Source organism: Typopeltis vanoorti, chromosome 10 (genome assembly GCF_054136105.1).
Source record: "Typopeltis vanoorti isolate ZY-2024b chromosome 10, IOZ_Tvanoo_1.0, whole genome shotgun sequence".
NCBI classification, from domain to species: Eukaryota; Metazoa; Arthropoda; class Arachnida; order Uropygi; family Thelyphonidae; genus Typopeltis; species Typopeltis vanoorti.
The window spans coordinates 15,943,805-15,967,612 of NC_143558.1; the positions used below are offsets into that span (position 1 = coordinate 15,943,805).

At 36.1% G+C, this 23,808-nt stretch overlaps 1 protein-coding gene across 2 annotated transcripts in view; it reads right to left on the reverse strand.

Annotated features, from left to right (window-relative positions):
- LOC150102187 (mitogen-activated protein kinase-binding protein 1-like) overlaps positions 1–23,808 on the reverse strand; it is a 344,972-nt gene that overhangs the window by 290,299 nt on the left and 30,865 nt on the right. For both annotated transcript variants that reach the window (XM_090398639.1, XM_090398638.1), the window contains exon 2: positions 7,140–7,226. In XM_090398639.1, coding sequence (XP_090254765.1) covers positions 7,140–7,226 — 87 coding nt within the window. The remainder of the gene's footprint in view (positions 1–7,139; positions 7,227–23,808) is intronic.

Here is a 23,808-nt window from a genome sequence, read left to right on the forward strand (position 1 = left end):
GTGTATGTCATGCAAACCCGTTGTTATTTAAAATAAAAGTGTGACTGATACGCAAAACGAATATTGCAGATACTACAATACTCAATTACATCCAAGGCATCTTTTCTGCGGCTTCACTTTATCTCTTTTCCCAGGGATAAAGTACTCAAAAACTTTCTACAATCTTTCTACAATGCTCTGTGTGTAGCTGCAAGCAACGCAGACCTCCGATAACGACCGCACTTCTATCGCTGCTGCACTTTTAAAGTGCTATATCGAGAACTAAACAGTAACTATAATAATCCGAGGTATTATTTACAGGCCTACGCCCTATCCACGATTGGCTTTCATAATTACCATAATTTTTAATAAGGTAGTTTACGTCTAAATACATATTTCTGTGTGTGTGAACTGCATGTGTTCTCCTAGCCAGTTTGCGGGATGAAAAGCCGAGTATCAGGAGGAGTTACCCAGTGTCATATCATACCTTGATATGACACTGGGTAACTCATCTTTAACGAAAAATTCCTAGTAAAGGTTTTTTGCGTCCTAGACGGAATTCAAACCAAGGCCACCAAAAGCCTTTCGGCGAAATAACTGCGTTGCGGAAGTTCTAGACAGTAATTACATCTAAACAATTTCATGCGCTTGTTTTTATAAGATAAAGCAAAATGATTCTTCATTTTTAATGGAAATGACAATTTCACAACCAATAAAATTGAATTAACTGCAGGGGGAAAAAAAGCAACAAAAAATTCTCCTGTAGCTTCCAGTTAAAAGAAACATAAGGGAAAACAAAATATAAATAAACCAGTTTCTGTCTTTGAGAATCCAAGTTAATTTCATTGGAAAATTGCTTTGCCATTTTCTGCGCAGATAATGGCGGGAATCTAACACGTGAATTCTCGTTGTGAATGCACAGGTACGGAAATGCTAACTTTGCCACATGTCGAGCATGTAAATTTCCTTTTTGGTCCTGTGATGCCACCTTACAAAAAAGGTGTTGGCTCACCTCACACTCGGCCCATAGTGACCGTAGTTCACGAAGGGAAGTAACTCTGATTAATAAAACCTACTCTATTAAGTATTATGACATCGCACATGCCAGATTGCTGCTGTATGTATATAAATAACGCGACACAGGGTGCTTCAAACAGTACTCAATATTGGGAAAGATGAAATTTTAATAACTGGCATTGACCGGTAACAAATGAATAACTTAAAGCCGTCCCTCGGCGAGAAAAATCTCCATTCACAAGATGCACACAACAAGAACATTATTCCCCTCCCCCCCAATATGCTATACCAAATGATAAAGTATTTTCAAACTGTATTTTCAAGTTTTTAAGGAAAGCAAATCCCTGAAGATGATTTCAGAGAGTTTATAGATTATACAGTAAGACCCTGTTTAACGCTGATTCGCTATAACGCGGTTTTTTTTTTCCGAACCTTAAAAAAGTGCTACATTTACGCTGATTCAATTTATCGCTTGATTTTAATAACTGGCATTGAAAACAAAACAAATAAGATACAGAAAAACATTTCGCTCGACATTAAAATGCAGGTGCTGATGAGATTAGAAAAAGGTGAACGTCAAGTTGACATTGGAGCCGCTTTAAATTTGTCTACCACTACTATACGAACGATTTTAAAAAACAAGGACAAAATTAAGTGTTCAGCAACCACAACGTCTTCTGCAACAAAGGTAACAAATACAAATGCAATCTAAAACAAATGTTTTAGAGAAAATGGAGAAACGTCTTTCCATTTGGATTGATGATGAAACCGAACACAACATGCCATTAAGTCAGGCAATAATCGTGGAAAAGACCACAAGTATTTTTAATCATATTCAAAAACAAAGAGAGAATGCGAGAGAGAACTTTGCAGCTAGCAGAGGTTGGTTCGATAGATTTAAAAAAGAAACAACCTCTACAACATGCGAATCACCAGAGATGCGGCGAGTGCAGATAACGAAGCAGCTTCAGCCTTTCCATCAACTTTAAGAGCCATGATTGAAAGAGAAAATTATCCTCCCTAACTAGTTTTTAATGTTGATGAAACGGGACCTTTCCGGAAGAGAATGCCACGGATTCAAAGCTGCAAAAGACCGTTTAACCCTTCTTCTGGGCGGTAACGCCAAAGGTGATTTCAAATTAAAACCGTTGCTTGTGCATCATTCCAAAACACCAAGAGCCATGAAAGGAAAGTTAATATAAAAATAACTTAAAAATAAAACTTGTTTATTCTTGGACGCGTGTTCCCCTATCCCTATTGACTGTGTGTTAAAACGACCCCGTTTAACGCTGTTTCGTTTAGCGCTTTGTCTTCTAGGAACTCGCCCTGAGCGTTACTGTAGACATATGAGGGAGATTTGCACTTCCTTCCAAGAACTGGTCTCGCCTCTTTGGATGCGACAGCTTCCTTTCGAGAAGTAGCATCCATTTTTTCTTCTCAATGAAAATAAAGAAAATTATGGACGTAGGTGAAAATGAAATTGCCGTACTTCAAAGTCCACAAAATTTAATGCTCTAATATCATATTTATAAATCTCATCGTCTCTGCTATTAAATAACTAGCAAGTAGAGGAATGATTACTTATAAAAAATAACGTATAATTCTACAATAAAATTCATTCCCAAAATGCGTTATCGGCCATTTTGAAATCGATGCACCTGTGAACAACAGCAAGTGTCCTTGAATGTATATGCAGCCAATTAGTCAATATCCGGAGTGACTTATTAGTATGCAGTAAATTATTTTGCAAACATATACTGCAATGACATATCGAGGCCTTTACTGAAAATAAAGTGACAGTTGCAACACTTCAGATCTCGATATTCGTTAAGTAGAACAAAGTCGGACTGATTTTTCAGTGCAGCGCATGTACTCAGAATATTGATTGCGTGGAAGTCTTCCTTTCGGGTAGAGCAGATAGAATTTCGACTGGTAGAGTTTAAAATTTACAAAGATTTCTTTTCTAGCGCTAATATATATAGTGATAACTAAAAAATTGCTTGACATTTGAATTATACACATCAGGAGTGTCTCACACATCGAAAATATAACTGTTAAACGTCTGCGCATCATATATTCTGAATAAATAACACGACAATTAAATCGATGTAGAAAGAAACATGAGCATTGAAGTCTAAGTTACTCACTACTGCAGTCTACATCATATACCAGAAAAGTCTGGAATGTTCTGATAAACACCTAGAATAAAAATGATATTAAAGCAACTGATATAACCACAAGCAAGAACATAAAAGTTACCCTCATAACTCTGCTACTAGTATCAGGGGCGGCTCGTGCATAGGTACTGCGGAACTGCAGCACCCCCAATTTTTCTCGATGTATAAATATATTTATTAATTTATTTACATTTGCTTGTAATATTTAATTTTATCATCAACAATCCTATACAATTGTCTTATTTTGTATAAAAAATAATAAAACTCCATCTTGTAGCACTCGGGAAGGAAGCTAGCAGCACTCGCGCCAGCATATGCACGTCGTAGAGTGATACGAGCTATTAGCGTAATGCGGCACTGTCCGTTGCGCAGTTCCACTGTTGTTTATATGTAGTTTGCGCCAATAGTAGAGTGTTCGTAGTGCTTATCGTGTTTACTCCGTCTATTTAACGGACATCACAATTAAAGGATTTAATTGTAATGTCCAAAAATTGTAAATCCATTCGTTTAATTACAATTAAAGGAATGGATTTTATTTTTAAGTAATTTTGAATTATACTAAACTGTATAATTTTATCGATAATAAACAATATTTTTTCATGTTTAATTTTTTTTTTAATTTTTACCATAATTTTGATATTTTATCCAAACACGTATACACTGTACTTATAGTGTGTATGTATATTTCGAAAGTTACAGCACCCCCACGATTTCAAGTCATGAGCCGCCACTGACTAGTATGTTCTTTCTTCTAGTTATATCCGTTGCTTTAATATTTTTGTTCTAGGTGGTTATCGGAACTTTCCAGACTCTCCTCCCCCGTAGGTTTCCCGCTGGGTGATTCACTCCAACAAATAACCCAACGATTGTTAAAAGACGGACTTCTCTCATTCTATTACTACGCCTAGCTTTTGTTTCTAAATTAATGAAATAGCAGAATTGGGATATTATTTTTTTTAAAACCACCGATAGGTAATAATACACTGTGCTATATGCCGACGTATTTATCGGTTAGAAAGAGCAAAATTCATTTCCCATATATTTTCAAGACAAGCAAAGTTAACCAGACACTTGGCGAATGGTTTAACACAAAAAAAAAACAAAAAAACAAATCGACCTTAAAACGCACCGAGTTGACGGTCATAATACAAACAATTTCGGACTCCTATTGGGGCAGTTATTGGGTTCCTCCGAAATGCAAAGCTTTCGTCCTACAGTGGACTATGACACTTTTTTTTAAGCATTTTTATTTTTTTAAATGAAAAGAGGAAGCTGTTCGCATCAAATCTGATAGTTAAATAAAAATGCAAGTAGTTTTTTTTTTACTTTTTAATCATTCCCTGTCGAAAATTTATCTTATTCTACAGGGAAGTGAATAAATTGATAACGGCTAAGCTGAAGTGAATTGGTAAACAGATGAGACCAGCACCATGTATGGGGGGGGGGCATTTATTCTAATATAATACGAATAGTCTGAATATGAAATAATTCGTTTCATAATTTCTCACATTTTTAGAGAAAACTCTAAAACGACAACATAAAGCTTTACTTGTTATAATTGTTCTTGAATATTTTCCAATAATAATAAAAATAAATAACTTTCCTCTATCAACAAACTGCTGTTTTGTTTTGAAACCTCTCAATGGGGGCCGCACCAGTTTGTTTATATATATCCACACATAAAAGACCACAAGACCTATAGCACACTAGTCCGTGTGTGGGAAAGAAGAAAGAAAGGAGGAGTCTGTTAGCATTTTGCTTGAACAGCTGAAGGTGGTAATATTTGGGGAAGGCAGGATGGGGGAGACAGTTCCAAAGGACAGAAGTAGATGGAATAAAAGAGGAGGCAGTGAAGTTGGTTGAGTGAGTTTCAAGATGGATTGTAAAAGGATGTTGGTTAGCAATGATTCTTGTTTTAATGATTTGGAGGAGAGTGGAGGAATAATAGTGGCCAATTCAGCAGAGCACTGTCCATGAAAGTATCTGTAGAAGAGGCAGAAACTGAACGTGTCAGAGAGGGATCGTTAATTAGCTGGATTGCCCTCTTCTGGATAGAATCCAGCACCACCCTAAATATGGGAGCAATATTCCATGGCTGAGCGGATTCGAACTTCGTATAGAGTTTGCAGCTGTGGAAGTGTGAAGTAGTGTCTTGTGCAAAAAAAAATTTTTTTTTTGGTGGCTGCTGAAGAGTTGAAATATGGTTGCACGCCAGGAAAGATCAGAGGTGCAAGTTAGTCCAAGAAGAGAAATCTGGTCGAGTTTGAATATCTTAGTATTACTGAAGGTAATGGGGAGGGATGCAAGCTCTTTCTTGCGAGAGAGATCGGACAGAATTGGGTTTTAGTGGCACTGAAGTTTACAAAGTTGTCTTTACCCCCACTGGGATATAGCTAGGAGATCTGAATTCAGGTCCCTGGTCGTATTATATCTTGAGGATTCCAATATTTCAGCACTAACAGGTTTGTTGAATGAAAAGGAGAAAGGGAGTGTAGTGTCGTCGGCAAAGCAGACAGGATTGGAAGTCTGTGAGAGCAGGTCATTTATATACAAGAGGAAGACAGCGGGTGAAAGAACAGATGGTAGTTTGATGGCTGACTTTTTATATCTTTCTTTGGGATGGGCTGGATGTGGACCTGTTTTCATGTTGTTGGGTAGATACCAGTTGGATAGGCTAGATTGATGAGACGATACAAGATAGGTGTTAGTTCTGGGGAACAATTTTTAACACGATAAGTGGGATGCCTTGTTTGAATTAAAGTTATTCAGGATTATTCGGATTTCTTTTTGGCGGAAGACTATGGGAGTCTTTTTTGTTGAAAGGGGCCATTTTTTGTGGAGTGGAGGGAACTTTGCCCAGGCCATCAATGCAGGAATTGGAAGGAAAAATGATGCAAGTAGGTTGTCCTTGTCTTTTGGTGAGGTGACTACAGTACCATCTGAATGTGAGAGATGGTGAAAAACTGGGTGAGCAGAAGTTGTGCCCAATGTCCTGCAAGGAACCAGAAAGAGCGACTGCCACTTGAGCAGAGGCAAAGACTATGATAGGAGGGTCGATTCCCTGTGGACACCCCTACAGATTGCATCTCTCAGCCGATTTCGACAGATCAGAATAGCGCCTTTTTTTTTTTTTTCACTTTGTTTATGAATTTCCGCAAAATCGACCACCTAAATGAACTGGAGGGTTATAAACGAGGGCGAAGAAAGTAAAATGCCCAACTATTCAATCGATTACGACCAGTTGGTCCGCAAATGTTTGTTTTGCTTATTTCATGACCCAATACATATCTCATAAAATTCTTAGCAATCATAAAATATATAATTAACTGCTGATGTAAAACAGTGAGTCAAGTACTGGGAAAGAAGGAAGTTGGCTGCAATTTAGACGCTGCTACTTAAAATTAAAAAAAAAAAAAGAAGTAATATCAGTTAATTCAATTTTAATGCAAATGTCCCTCCAGCCGAGATGAGAAGCAAAGAATAATGTTAGTCACTTCTAATTTGTAGCTATCTGCTTTCTCATTATATAGCTATACGTTTAATACACAAAGCACGCAAGCACAATTCAAATTTGCTGATTTTGGAATGTATGTGAATGCTAAAAAAATAAACACTTCAGTTTCCTATCTTCTCAATTAACGTCTTAATGCCAATTAAGACGTTAATTCACTTTATAACTGCTACAGAAAAGGTCGCGCTGTCTAAAAACTGACAACTCTCATGAACATGCAGAATCAAATATGGGGGGGGGGGGGGGAGTGAAGTACTGAGAAAACAAGAGGACGACTGCAATTTACAGGCGGCCACTAATTAGAATGACCCCCCCCCAAAAAAAAAAAAATGCAAACCATATGATATTACTGAAAAATATTAACTTAGAAAAAAATGTTGCTTATACATTGTAATCGGTACTTGGCTCATTTTTTTTATACTTAATATATAAGGAAAGAAAACGAGTGTACTCACTTTTTCATTCAATGGCACAACTTCTCTACCACGACGAAGTGCGGGAGCTCGAAGAATTTTCCTTGGCCCCAAAGAGACTTTTTCCATCTGAAATTAGGTTGAGTCAATTATCCAGTATCTTCCGAAACATAACAATTCATATAAATTAGGAAAGTCGCATGCACACAATCGTAACACTTAAACACCTGCAAAGCCTCATTGTGAGTAGTACTTTACATCACACAACTAACTACTGCTCCTTCATCTACGCACTACTTTATGAAATCACTTTTGGTGGTAGATTAAAATACTACAGCTCTACGAGTATATCCGTTTTGCTAGTTAAACGCACTTACGGGGGCAACTGCCATTAAGGCCTCTGGTTTCCGTTCAATGCACTTCATTGACGGACAGCGTGAATCTCTTAGCTTAAAGCCAACAGCGTTGTCAGCGTATAAAGAAAATATCAACAAAAGTTGCAGACGAAAAGCATTGATCGTATGTTGTAAAGTGGCGACCGTCTTAGTTAAGACTAACAGTCAGCGTGCCAAGGATATCGCTTCCTGCAACACACAGCCGGCAAACACAATGCATGTAGAAATTCTAAACGCTTGTCGGGAGGGGTTATAAAAAAAAAATAAAATAAAAAATTGTTCGCCCATCAGATAAATAATAAGCAGATATGAGTTGAATACAGACATGGAAGTCTGACTTTAGACAGAAAAAATATATAAAAAAGAATGCAATCAATGCTTCCATAACAGGCTTATCACAGAAAGTTACAGGATGCTAAATGAAGGTCACACACACATTTTATGTATATACATTTTATGATGCACATTACAAATTCATTGCTTTAGCCATCTGAAGGGAATTATTTAGAATTAGAGGTAGACGTGAACTTCTTAAAATAGATCTAAGGTCAAACGATACTAAGACCAGTAAATAAAGTAATTCTATCTGCCCTCTGCACTTGATTCAGCGATAGTCTATCCTTCAGGCCATGTGCTGGGAAAACAGCGACTCTGCATTTAAAAATGACGTTGATAAACGAACGCCTCATGCCAATAGGATTATTTATGAACTCCCTCTCCTCCAGATCAGCAGAGAACCTGAATATCGCGAGATTCGTTATTTTCTCCAATTCCAATGTAACGGTATTTATTGGGAAAAAAAGGGATGGTAATCTAAATACTTTAAACTTCACTGCTAACAATAAACCAAAACGAAAACAAAGTAAGTACTCCATAAAAAAAATTGGAAAACTTATAGTTTTCAAATGCATTGTTTATGGAGTACTTATTTTGTTTAATGTTAGCAGTAAAGTTTAAAGTATTTAGATTGCCATCCCTTCTTTTCCCAATAAATAAATGAAATAAAAGTGACGTAAGAGGGTCTAAAATGGTAGATTAAATTATCTAAACTGAATTTGGGATGAGGAGGAGATTTTTATATAAGGAAATGCAGTATCAAAATTTCATCGTAATCCATCCAACGGTTTATGACATAAGTTATGCGTTTAAAAAATAGTAATAATCGGAAACAAACAGGATACAAAAAAAGTTATACTCATTAGCATTTGGTAATGAGCGCTTAAAAACAAAAGAACCTAAAAAAAAAAAGAACCTATCGTTCAGAAATGATAAACTATAATATAAAAATATAATAGCTCACAATTATACTACGTTTGGTTTACACACACATCAATTATGAAAATTAAATGTCTTCGAAAAAAATGTGCGATCCGCTTTTACTAATAACATCACGTGATGTAAAAATTTGCACCTAATTCTGCTTGAAGCTCAGGCCAATTCGGCAAATCATATCCTTAAAATTGCTGTACTTCAGTACTCACATATCCGGAGTATTCAAATAAGTTTTATATATGCTAAAGATTACATTTTTTTTCCGCAAAGATTAGAGATTAGTCGATAAATATATACGATCAAATCGATCGTATATACTTCTCGGTCATGGTCAAAGAGGTTCTAGAAATTAAAAATACATTTTCGCCAAACCTTATGTAGAATAAAACCTATCGATTTTTAAACTTCATTTCCCCACGATGTGGCACCAGTTCTGTATAGGTGTGACGACATTACAAGTATTCATAATGTAGTTAATCACTTGATTTAAAAATAGATGTCGGACAGTCTTTCTGCAAAGTTTGAATTAAATTATTAGCATGACAATTACCAACTGCAATAGAAAAAAAATTTACTGTATGCTGTACGTCAATGTAAAGTTGCTAAACAGTCAAGAAGCATATTTAAACATTCACTGTTCATGACTGATACGTTTAGAATGGAAGAGTAACAAGACGATTCTATTTTTTTTTACGCACAGAGAGACAGAAAAATTACGCAAATAGTGAGCAAAATTATACTTAATCAGGTCAAGGGTCTATTCTCTAGGAACAGCTGAAGTTAGAAGTATCAGATTGGGTGGGGGGGGGGGGACCTAAAACGGAAACATGGCAGATGTTGAACACAAATAACTGTTTTAGTTATTTTCTATATAATTAGTGGCCACTTTTCTTTCATATAGGCGGGAAAATTATAAAAAATTAGAAGATTTAAAAAAAAAAAAAAAAAAAAAGAGGAAAACAGTAGTTATACAAAATGACCAATCGCTATCGTAAACTAACAATGAAGCTGAAAGTTACATGTTTACAGGATGAAATAGATAAATTTTGGTAAAAGCAACAATCTTTCTAATAGGAAAATTCCAACATTAAGTATCGATGAATTATTCAATTTTATAACAATAATTACCATTAAATGCTACGATAAAGTGCATCAGCTATTATCGGATAACAAACACTATTTAAAATCGGAATGCAATGTAACTAGAAAGACTGCGTACTTTTTTTTTTGTTTGCGAAAATTTGATTTCATGAAAAGAAACTAAAAATGACAACATACATAAATATAGGAACAAAATTTTAAAATAGTGAAATAGAGTTAATAATTACAAATACGGGGGGGATGCATAATACGGTATCAGGCATTTCCCCGCTCATTAGATAAGGGGGAAAAATCAATAACAAACGTGGGTTATGGTCTCATAAAAAATCCAGCATATCATACGAAAGTGATACTGGAATATAAAAAATTTCATTGCCATTAATAACTATTTTAAAACTAATAATTTCGAATACGAGAAAGTGGGAAGTAAGAAAATCACGCAGCCATAAATAAACGCAACTGTTTTTTTTTAAAAAAAAAAACAAAAAAACTATAGCTATAAAGCGAGGCATCATTCCTGCAGAACCATGAAACTACTCGTTCATCCTTGCCAAACTACAGTAGTAAGCATTTGACATTAAATAATGTTTGAAGTTGATAAACTGTTTGTTTTCTTAAAAGGTGACAAAGTCCAGTTAACTAAGAAACGCCAGTTTTCTCCATAGTAAAGACAGTGCAAATAAACGGCTGTATAAATATGATCTATCTTCAAATGGATACCATTATTTGTACACCCTTAGAAAAATAAACGAAACACGCTGGAGAAGAAATTTTTGCAGTGTGGCAAAAAGCACTCCCATATCCGACCACACATGCGAGAACTCTGGCTGGCACAGTGCCAAGAAGAGTTAATTCCTGTTAAAGGGGAGAAAGGAATAGGAGATTTACGAATTTGTCACCAACACACAAAATCACGTACTTTATACGTAAACATTTCCAACTGTTTGGTGACGAATTAGTCAATGTCCTATTCCCTTCTCTCCTTTAACAGGAATGGACTCTTCTTTTTATTTTATGAAAATAAATATGAAATTTTATATAAATTTAAAATATTAAAATAAATAAATGAAATATTTTTTTAATGAAAATTCTAGTTTTTAAAGTTACCACTTTAAACCTTCTCATTTGTGTTTATCCACCTCTGGACAAATACCACTGTGCAGTGATTGCTCTTGATATCTGTAAAGCATTTGATCGCAGCTATTAACTCGGACTAAATGTGGGGTAGCAAGTCTCGTACAGCAGTAAAGATTCCGCCATTTTAATCTCCCAAAACAAACATAAGCATACACTAGTCGTATGCCTCTTTTATAATTCCAGTAAACTCAACCCTACCCATCTAAACCATTGGTGTAGGGGTGTGAAAGTGGTTATGAATTTCGCTCTGCTAAAAATGGGACTAAAATAAGATTACGGCTGATGCAGTGCGCATACTTCAAACGGAATTAACTTGCGTAATGACCATGAAATACGGTTTAAAATTTCGCACTAAACAATGTAAATTTTCTATTAATTTCTTCTCCATGTGGTCAGAAACGTGTCATGACTTCTTCTTAGTCTAAATACCAAATATACCCAGCTAATCCCACACAAGAGACTTTAAGGATTTATGTCACATTCATATCTAATACCACAGGTGGGACAAAAGTTAGATAAACCATAGAGACACTGCTCTGAAAACAAACGGTGCTTTTGCATGTCAACTCAGGCCTTTCAACAAAGAATGTAGAAGTGAAACTATTGGATACGCACTGCGGGCACTGGCAGACAAAAGAAAGAATGAAGGATGATATGACAGAGATCTATAAACTTTTGAAAGGGTGCTACATGATATCGGTTGACGAAATTTTTCGCTATACCGAAGGAAAGGAGAAGTCAACGGGACACTCATGAAAATTAAGTTTGTGCGGTTAAGAAAGAGGTGTTTTGTTTCCCCTATCACATGGAGCAGCGAATGAAGGGATGAGTTTAAAGAAAGATATGACAGTTGGTGTGGTGATGTGGCCGCTTCAATGAGCCCTCTTGATTCTCTGAAAGTCTCTGATGATGATAATAGCCTCCAACGATGAAAGCATTCCTTTTAATACGTTAAAACAAACACTACAGTTCCAGCACGCTGTTCAGCCCCTGCCCATCTCAACACACCTACGTACTCCATCCAACTCAACTTATACAACGTAAAAAAATACATTTTGATACTCCCCATGGATCAGTAGCTGCATGAAGTATACAATGTTGGGTAACAGATGCCTCTATCTTACAAAATATAATGGTGATCCTTCAGTAAGATGACGAGCAGGCACTGGCCGAAATGCTACTTCTGCATGTGCTTTTGGGAACTAATGCTTGTTTTCTCTCTTTGAAGGATTGTTTTCTCTCTTTCGAAATGCAAGTACTGCATTTACGAAAGACAATCTTTGCTTTCCCTCCCTCATTAAAAATCATTTGGCCTAATTATACAAGGTGGCCCACAAGTCACGATGAGATTTAAACATTTAATAACATTATTATTTATTTTTTTTTGTTATAATGAATTGCATAACCTGGAGATCTTTATTATTAGTTATGAAAAACCACAGCGCGTAAATGCCTTCCATTTTTGGCTTCGCGAAGAAGGGCCCTTTTTGCGGCATGTCCCTTATCAGCTGTTAATGTTTCTGGCTACAGCGCCCTAATTTCTGCATGAAAGTTCTCTTTCAGCTGTTGGATTGTCTAGAGCTTATTCACATACACCTTTTCCTTCAGCTACAACAGGAAGAAGTCGGGAGCCGTCATATGTGAAAAAATGGATAGTCAGTTAATTGCAGAACTTCGCGAAATTGTTCGCTCGAAATGTGCCTTAGGTGTTCCACTGTGGCTCTAGCGGTGTGGACAGTGGCTCCATCTTGCTGAAACCACATCTCGGGTTTGTTCTATACGCGCAGGGCGTACAAAATTTTTAATCATGGCCCGATATCATTCCTCGGTGACCGTCATCTTGAAAGAGGTAAGCCTGATGATTACAGCGCACCAGACCGTGCACTTGAAGGGGATGGGGGTGCAATTCACGCTGGTGAACAACCGTTGGATTCTCCGAACCCCAAATCCTGAAGTTCTGCTAAGGAAACCAAACTAAGGAGAAAAAAAAAAAAATTGGAATATTTTTTTTTTTTACTTTCCCATAAGGGGATATTATACCCTTATGAGAAAGGGGAGGAAATGGACATTCAATAAAAATGTCTGGTCTTGAAATACATTGTGTAATATTAAATAATCTTATAATTACTAACGTAAGTTAGCACTGCTAATGTCCCCAAAAAATTAAATTAAGTATACGAAACTGGCATAGTTTTTCTTCACACAACAAAAAAAAAAAAGCTGTGGACATCAATAGCTGTCGGCATTTCGAAAGAAAAAATATCAATTAATCCAACAGTTTCGTATTGAAGTTCACATTTTCCTGAAGTATCTAACAGTTTGACAGTCCAGCTTTTAAATGTGATTTTTTTAATTATTAGGATGATTTACATTTTTTATTTTTCTAAGTTCCAATTACGTTTCGCCACAAAAGCACTTTATTCTTTCTCCTTACAGCGTGATACAAATGCAAACAGAAAGTGCTTTGTTGCTCAGAAACTGTAAAAGACACCAGTCTCCTTCAAGTTGAATATATCCTTCATTTCACATGGAAACACATGAGAGAGCGACTACATAGAAATTAGCCAGTCCTTTGTTATTACTAAAAACTTCTAGCCAGCAAACTAGTAATAACCACGTCTATTTTGGAACGGAGTAAAAATTAACAGGTTTTTTTTCTTTTTTGCTGTACATTTGAAATGATCAATAACCAGTTTTCTGTGTTTTGCACCATGTACCTCATCGGCAATTATTTTATTGTTGTATCTACGCTAGACAAGTTCAATTTTTCTTTCTCAACGCCCCCCCCCCCATTTTGGACGGAAGTCACTGCTTTGAGATCACCGCTATCACCAAGAATCTTTCAGCTTCGAGTAAAAGAGAAAGCGATTTTTCTGCCTACTCTATAACCGTTTTCAATTCTAGTACCATGTCAATTGTTTATTATTATAGATAATAATAAGCTTTACGTAAAAATTATTAGTCTGGTACAGCTTCAGATGGTCCCAAAATGCACTTTTTCACATACAGTGGGTGATCAAATTATTAGCGCCACCTCCATAAATTATAGTAACAATTTTACACTTCAACCAGTTATAATGAACGAAAACCTAGTTACACTGGAGTTCTTTATTTTTTTTAATTAAATAATTATGTTTACTGATTTTAAATATAGAGTTGACAATACTGTACTGTTGGTTTCATAACCTGTCATATGGACGCAAGTTTGTGTTTAGATTCTCAGTCACCGCTTGACAGCCATCTTGTTCAGTTGCGTTTGTTTATAAGTTATTGAGGTTATTCAGGCGTTTTATTTTACTTTTGGAGCGTTCTTATAATATGTTGACGGTAAGTAGTTTATTTCAAGATTTGTATATGGTTTATAAGTATTGCATTGTGTTATTTTATGATTTTTTTTTCTTTTCTTGACAGAGTGTATTTTTACCATGAGCAAGTCCAAAGAGCTTCTCCAATGAAAATTTCAGAAATAAAAACGCTCTTAATGAATACTGAACATTCTCAAAGGAAGACAGCATCAATTGCTAATGTTTCACAAGCAACAGTGGGCCGAATTAAAAAAAAAAATTGATGCAAATATTGAACTGGAACTGAAAAAAAAATAAACATTACCACCCCAAGGGACGAAAGAAAAATTAGAGATATTTGCGTGGAAAACAGGAAGGCACCTCGGAGGGTTCTTACAAAACTCATGCAAGATGCTAGCATTAAGATATCCTCAATGACAGCTCGTCGACGCATCAAGGACTTGGGCTTGAACAATGAAGCAGGATCAATACATCAAGGTGTTGGAGACCAATATGCTACCCCAGGTACAGGAGTGGTTCCCAAATAAAAATTTCACATTCATGCATGATTCTGCTCCTTGCCATAAGGCAAAAAATTAACAAAATTCCTGAATGACAAAAAAGTCAAGGTTCTTGATTCGACTGGAAATTCACTAGATCTCAACTCCATCGCGAACCTTTGGGAACTGATGAAGCTGGAAATTTCCAAGGAACTCGCCACCAACAAACGCCAATTAATAGAGCGTTTAATTGATGTGTGGCACAGGAATGAATCAATAAAATTAAACTGCGCCAAATGCATAGAAAGAGTGCCCAAAAAAATCGAAGCAGTAATTGAAGCAAAAGGTGGCGTTATCAAATATTGAACCTCATAATTATTCCTATAAACATTTTTCTTTAATTATATAAGCATACTTTACCTTTTTAAGTGTATCATTAGAGGACTAATTTTAATAAAAACAATTTGATGTAAAAACATTGATAATGTGGTTTTATTTCTACCCGAAACTCACAAAAAACATTTTTCGCACTGTGGTTCTAATAATTTGATCACCCACTGGATGTCACAAATAAGACTGAATGTTACAAATTTCACTTTTCTTAACTTATTTAATCCCAGCACACGAAAATCTCAATTAACTTAATGGGAATTTCGTACGCTATTAATAATAAACTGATAACTCACGTTCTATCATTATCTTAAAAGATAATGATAGAATTTTCGCTTAAGTATCAAAGGAATCTTTAGTTGTTGTTTTTTTTGTTGTTAAAAAAAAGTATAATTAATAGAAAAATTCTAAACGGCGCCACGATAGCTTTAGTATTCCTAATTTAAAAAATAAAAATAAACAAATTAAGAAATGTTATAAGAGATAAACGCTGATCTTCTTCCATACTTGCTAGCTAATCTATGGAAAACTGAACAGTTTGGATTAAAAAAAAAAGTCATAAAAGTACTTAATATGGAGCGATGGAGGTTTATCAATGTCAGTGGCGTTCCAATCGGGGATGTACAACAACACGTGATTTTAATGCCGTTAAACAGAAGTACGTGAGGAACAGCAATCATCCATGGCTCATCCGTGATCAATTGCTCAATTCAATGTAAAAAAAAAAAAAAAAAAACTATTGATCTGTCCCAGTCACATAAGATTTCACACCTATCTTAAAAAAACTAAGGTAGTTTTTAAAAATGCAACCATTTTAATCGTGCTGTTGCATTGTTTCCACTCGAGTGGCTACCACGCCCTCTGCTCTCCCTTGGCTTTTGCTCAGTAGGTCCGTTACTGTGTTCCACCTTGTTTGCTCAAGCAGAGAATTCTTTGTTCTTTCTCTCTCTCTCTCTCTCTCAATAAAGCGAGTTTTATAATACTCAACGTTTAATATTTTTCCAGAAGAAGAGCGTATTTTCCCATCCTATACCTTTTTATTAAGACGAACTGCGTATAAAGCAGAAATTTAGAATATATATATATGCACAGAGAAAGTACATTATATTAATAACAAGGATAAAGAAATGCTTCAGTGATTTTCTACCTGGCAGTGCCATTCTACAAATTGTATGGTCTGAGTCGCGATCGTGTGTGTGTGTGGGGGGGGGGGGGACCCAAAGTATCCGGATAAAACTTATAACAGTAGTCTGAATCAGCTTAAACCAAGTACGATGAGCATTACGTAATCCATCAGGTAAAAGCACGCTGGCGACACGTCGTCTGAATAAATGACTCTTCCAGTGCAGAATCATACTTCGCGCTAGTCGAGTCTCCCTTCTATCCAGCTGTCTACAGGGAGGTTTGATACGCTGATCGTTCGGAAATGTTCCTTAACCTACGAGGCCTCATCGTGGGAGGGCATCTACTCCACCCAACCTACTGTCTACCATTATCCATCGTCTACCGTGGCGCATTGATTTTTATTAATGAGTCATGGACCACATCATTCTGTAATCGCATTTGCTATTTAGAAAATTAGTTATTTACCCAAGATTATTCCAAAAATATGATTTTATAATTTAAAATAATAATAAGTTACTCAAAATTTCTGATGTTTTATAGATTAGTGGTTGAAAGCCAAATTAAATTTACTGCGCGTTCACAGAAATACCAATATAAATGTTTACAATATTATTATAAACCTGGACAGTTCAAGAACAGAAATATATCGTTTATTAATTCCGTATGATATTCAAATTCACCTTAATTTTATTTGTAACATCGACAGCATTAGCAAGCTAGGGATAGACGAGAAAAAGCATCTAGCAGCTGAATACATTCACAACCTTACATGCTACAGTGGAGATTCGAGCCCAGTATGCAGACTGTAAAGGGGAGACGCTAGTCACTCTGGCCGGTAAGAAGTAACTAAGGGAAATTTTATTAGCTGAAAATAAACAGATCAATACAACGTGCGAAATGAAAACATTAAAGATTTGATAGAGTAAAAAACTAAAAGATTTATGAAGAATGCCAATGACAACCTAAAAACGCATGGATAAAAAAAGATAACTTTCGGATGGAATCCCAACATGCCAATCGGATGGAGCAAAAAGAGTTAAATTATCCAGAGATTGGAAATCAAATTCGAAAATACCAGTTGGTTAAAAAAAAAAAAAAAAAAACAGGAAAGGAAAGCAATGAAAAGGTTACCTTATATAAGTATGGAAAATGCAAGAAGCAGAAGCTTAAAGCAAGAGTAGCAAAATCATAAAAATTTAAAAGCTGTCAGGTAGAGTAGTACACGATAGATGCTAGAAGTGAGTTACTATTAATACTGCGCATACTTGCTATTGAAAACGTACCAATACAATCAACTTTTCTTTTTTTTTTAATGTTTCGGAGATTGCGTCACACATTTTTAAATCCATTATGTCAGTCATGCATAGAACTCCACTCCGGCTGGTCTGAAATTTGGTATCTTTCGGACCAGTTTTAGTGACACAATTAGTCAAACCATATACAATTATATGTTTTGAATGACACACACAGAAAACAAAACCTTCTACAATAAAAAAGACCCCAAATGCTATGATAATGACGCTACTATTCAAGACTGTATTAAGGAATGCCATTTCTTAATTTTTTTTGGGGGGGGGGGAATCCACTTTCTGGGGAGAAAAAAAAACTGCGTCACCTCATTATGAGACCAGCTAGTGGCGTAGCTATGAAATGAAACCCACCCACCCTTCCTCTAATGAAGGCACGATTGGAGCTTCAAACTTCCCAATGTAATAGGTCTGCCACTGATAACCAACTAACCTCAGTCGAAAAGCCTTAAAGATATTCGCATCGTACAATGGAATCTCTACGCAGGTCATTCGAGCTACAGGCAAGTGTCATTTTCCCGCCTGATCCAGAGGCGTGCGTATACTATTGCCGTTATGAGGAATAAACGAATTATGACGAAGCAACTAAGGCGAAGGCCAAAGTATGCCAGCTTGCCTGTTTTAGATATGAAATTTTCTGGAAGTAAAAACCCTACCACCTCCGTGTAAGTCTAAGACCGGTAACTCACCTTCAACTGAAAACTCCCTTATATAAAGGTCCTTCGTGTAGTAGATATAATTCGAACCCTGGCTCGCCAATCAAAGGGCATCGTGAAAGCCTAATGAGTTACGGGAGGCGCCCATGCAGAATGAAAAACTCTGCTATCTCCATATGAGTCCAAAGCACAACACCGGTTGCTTTAATATTCCTTATGTACAATATTTTTTTTATTATTTTTTTTTATTTATATATTTGTCACTATATTCGCATAACTCAAAACTTGATTTACGCGAATACTGTCCATTTTCATCAGCTGAAATTCGTTAACTCCAATCCTGCTTATTCGTTCTCACAGAAATGGCACCTCTTCATCTCTATTAAGGGCCTTAACACAAAACAAAGTGCGAATAGTACTCAATATTATCATCCCAAAGCATGCATTTATTTATTCCCGAAAATGGTGAATGGTTTCTGAATTGTCCACATGGAATTCATAATATTTTACTTCATTTGAGTGCTAATAGTAGTTCGATTCGGACCAAAATTGAAATGCTCGGGCAAATGTCAGTAAAGATCCCAAATATTATCAAAAGTAGCGGTAGACTGCGTGTGTGTAATTGATGGATCGTGGCGGTTTGCAGAGGTTAGCGATATTGTGTGTATAGATAGATTCTGAAATAGAAACTAAATAAGACCAGTTGGAAGACCATGAAAAATGTGGAAAGAGACTGCAATAAACATTGCAACAGATCTAAGACGAAGATGGGTTCTGTGGAGTGTCCTTCAGAGTGAACTGAAGGACATTCTCTTACAACCAGCCATTCTCGCAGCTGTTATATACATAACAGCTGCTATATAAAGCGCGTGATCGATGCATAAAGCACGGCAGCAAAACAAATCGAAAATAACTAATTAATACGCTGTTAAGCAGTGATGTTCCAATTTTGTAAGTTGAGTGATCACCCGAACAAAAGCCTAAAGATGTAAAATTTCCTCCAGTATAGGATTCTGAAGTGAAACGATGAAATATTCGTTATTCTTCTTTTCTTATTCTTTGTAAAGATGCGGTACATTATTTCGAATAATCAGGTTTCAATCCTTCTAATAGCACCAAAGGGAGGGGAGGGGGGTGAATCATCCTACACTTGTACACGTGAAAGAAATTGGCGCGTCTGCCAATAGCAATCTTCGAGCTGAAGTCTGTCAATATCGGTATGATAAAGGTAACAAATTTCAATGCTATAATGAATGTCTCACTTATTATTACAAGTGGCGTCTTTCATTCCAAGTATTTCTAAAATAAGTTTCTGACAATCATAATATTTATCCAACAGAGACGTGTGATAATACAACAGTTATATTTCTGGTCTAGAAATAAAAATGACGAAGCGCAAATGTCATCTAATGAGCTAACTCGTCCTTATTTGTAAAAAGTAGAAATTTCCTTATTATCTCAAAACACGTGTCAACTTCCATATGTGCATCACAGATGCTACTGATAAAACGGTACCACTTGTCACAAATATGGTCAGAGTAAAAAAAAAAAAAAAAATTCTTTTTTTTTACATTAATAATTGGTTATTTTTTTAAAAAAAAAATACGCTAATCGAAAAGCAAATATACAGAAATTTAAAGCGTATCAAGGACATGATTTAATGATCACCGTTTATAATGAATCGTTGGTCGATTTTGCCTTATGAAAGCGGCTGATTCTAGTTTGGCAAAAATTTGAAAAATCACCGAAATTCACGTGATTTGAAACAGAAGTATTACAAACTACCAATCATCTCTGAATTTAAAAATATTATGTGGCACTTCAACTAAATCACACGCAAAACAAAAAAAACTGACTAACCTTGATTGACTTCGATTTTTAAACTCAAAAATTGTCCTCAACTTCAGTCATCGCAAATTTCCTCGTTACGAAAATGAAAGCTGTGGTTTTTTTCATAGGCACCATTTTATGATCTTATCTATTCTGAGTATACTAAAATAATAATGCAGGGGGGGTCGCGATTAGGCAATCTATTACAACGATAAATACAATGGATGTTGCACGCACAAATAGCAGATAACGTTACACTATCAAAAAACTGCTGATCTTCAAAAGGTATTCAATAGCTTTTTTGTTCTTGACGAAAGAGGGGGGGAAAAGTGTTGAGCAAGTGATTTGCAGAAGCCAATGAAAATTTAACGGAATACATATTAAGCAAGTCAGAGATGCTTAGAGGACGGTTACGTTCCCGTTTTTTCAGAATTTTGCACACGATACATACGCCCACACTAATGACATAACGAACGATAAAAGATTCGAAAACAGGAATTGCACGATTACAGTATTCTATCAGAACGGCATAGGCACCTTGAAAGAACAACACAACGTAATGAATGCACGTACCCGATCTAAATCACCAAATCAAAACACTTTATTCATGATTTTGTGTGTGTCCTTCGTCAACAGATTATTAATTCAACTTCTAGGAGCATAATAATATAGTTCTGATTTGATGAATTTTTTAAAAACTTTACTCCTTGGATCTTTTCTATTTGGAGCAGTCAAATTTCGCTACTGTTAGTAGCAAAATTTGACTGCTTATTCAAAATGATATAACGGAGTAGTAATTCACCTGTAGATGCTGAAAAAGTTGATGAAATTTGGGTATTTAGGATCACTTTGGTCATCTCAATTTTGGTTTCAATCAATCGTTTCGGTGGTAAAGTGATCTGATTAAATTAAACATTATGTTGTAAAGAACAATACATAAACTAGCTACGACACATTCTGTCCTCAAAGTCCCTTTATCCTCTCCATATTCTCTGGTCCTTCCAAACCTCTGTGCAGGTATATCTTGCCTCACAACCCAAATTGAGTGAGATAAGCCAGTCTTGTGTCTACTGAAATAAACTTTGTATATTTTCTAGTACCTATGGCCATACTTTCACTTTTCCCTAAGTGGGCGAGGCCCATCCTCATTGTTTGGGGCCCCTTAAATTGGCCCTACCTCATACTGAAGTGGCAGGGTTTTTCTCCCGAAAACTCGGGTTTTTCATCCCGCATACAGTACACACGCAACTTACAGACAAAAAATACTAGTGGTGGGCAGTAGATGCAGTGGTATATTTAGGTATTTCCCGCTCCTAGGCCAGTAGAAAGTGTCCCCCCCATGACCTTCCCATAGGCAGGTCATGATCCCAACCTCCAGTGACTGAAGTTGCCATAGAATCCCACTTGCTTCACATTGCATAACTTTCTTCTGGGTGGTGTCACTTTCAATTTCGGACAAAGTGGAAATTATTTCCGTCCATCCCCTCACGAAGACTCCGACAGGCATCGTCACGAGCTGACCAACGAGTAGGCAAAGGACGTTTGATTACTTTTTCAGAAGTTAACAGGTGCTTTCTTAGAACACTCCACCGATGTGTTGAAGATGTGAAAAATACGTACAGTTTTTGAAGGACGTCAAAAAATGCGGAAGAGAACGGAGAGGATTCGGCAGCGCAAGTATCAATTAGAATCAGAGAATGCCCAGAGCGCAGTGTGAATTCTGCCAATGGATTTATTTCAAGAATTCTTGCTTGCAGTCCTGTCTGTATTTGCCTGACAAGCTCATTTAGTGAAGTCAAAACTGCCTTTTGTAACTCTTCAGATTTGTGACTTGCGTTAGGAATGAAACGCCCCACAGGAGTTCCATGTTCTTTCACATATCGTACAATGAAGGCCATCTGATCAACATGAGACAAGTCTGGTATTGAGTCAACACTTATGGAATAGTACTTAGCTATTTTAAGTTCTTCCACAATAAATTTGATTACTTTCTCGCCCATTATTTCAATAAATTCCTCATACGTGGCAAAGGAAAGATAGGAAATGAAACCTTTTCCTTTTTTCCCGCTTTTGGCAATGTGCTCAGCAAGAAAGGGATCAAATTCACTAATCCCTATTGCCTTTGTGTCAAGTTACCGACAAGAATACAGTAGCTTTCTGTGCACTTGTCTCGGTCTGTATAGTTATGCAGAATCTGATTACATGCTAATATGCTTGCAGACTAAACTTACAATGAGGAAAAGGAAAATATTTCGCTACTTGTGAGTAAATGTGGCATATAAGGAACATGTTATAATTACAAAAATGAGAGCCTGGAAATTTCTGCCACCCCTCAAAATTTGCCGCTCTAGGTCCGGCCTATACCTAAATATGCCACTGAGTAGATGGCATTGTTGTAGATGATGGTAGTGGCAGTTCGCTGTATTTGATGGATTAAGTGTTGGAGACGAAGAGTTGTAGAATAAGTCCAAAGACTCATCAAGGGAGGGCACTTACTCTACAACTTGGAGGTATCACGTAATAATAATAATTTTTCTAAACCTCCAGCTAGAGAGAGCCTCGTGCATCTGTGCATAAGTACGGCCCTGCTGGTGTGCATGTTTTGAGCAAAGAAAAACTCTATAATGCCTGAACGAGTTAACTTCTTTAGCTGAAAAGTATTCACAGAATAACATGAATGAAACTTAAGTCTTATTCCAACACTGCTATCAATTAAGCCACAGATGCTCTTACCCTTTGTTGTACAATGCATGTAGGCAGTAAGTATGTTTGTTGCATTTTAGGTAAACAAAATGGCTGATCAAAGGCTCTTTTGCAACTGAAGATGAATCAATTGGTGAAATTTGGTATTTAGGTCTCTACTAAAATTTCTTTGGTCATCTCAATTTTTGGCTTCAGTCATTTTAGTGGCAAAAAAAATTAGATCGCACGTTATATTGCAAAGAACAATAAATAAACTATACAGCACATCCAAACAATCCCTTTATCTGTCCCATCTTCATAAATACAGTTTCATGATTTTAGTATCTTCATGTCTTCATGAGAGACATCATCGGGAATAGCAAAAATTCTTGCTATTCCTAATGATAACCAAGAGGAGTCACCAAATTGTGCAAAATCCCACTCTTTAATGATATGTCCCAACAAGTCAAGAGTTCCATAAGGTGATTAATAGTGCTGTACCATTATTTGGAGAATATTTCCTTGGTGTGAGAACCAGTCCAAGAAGTCAAATAATAAGAATAGTAAAAACAATACATTTTCTTGGTAAACATATTTTGTTACATTAAAATTTGTTACTAGAATGGCCTTTATATTATGCATATTCTTTTGTGTTTTCTTAAAGCTAAAAAAATTGTGTAGAAAGTTATTTTTTATTAAATAAAAAATATGCTTTTTTTGTCTACAGCTTCTTACCAACTGACAAAATTTATTCACCGTGGATTAGTGGGCAAGCATATTTGTTGAGCTCTGCACAAACCCTAGAGACTAAGTAGATGAAATGATATCAATATAACGTATTGCAATAAAAAGATTTTAAGGCTTTTGGTCTAACACTGGAATCATTTCATCATCAATATAATACTCGGAATCATAAACCTGTGTTTAATTCATTTCTTGCACTGTCTTCACGCTATTAAACATAATAATAATATCAAATGTTCAATGGTTTGGGAATTTAGGTGGATCAATGGAAAACAAATGGAACATCAT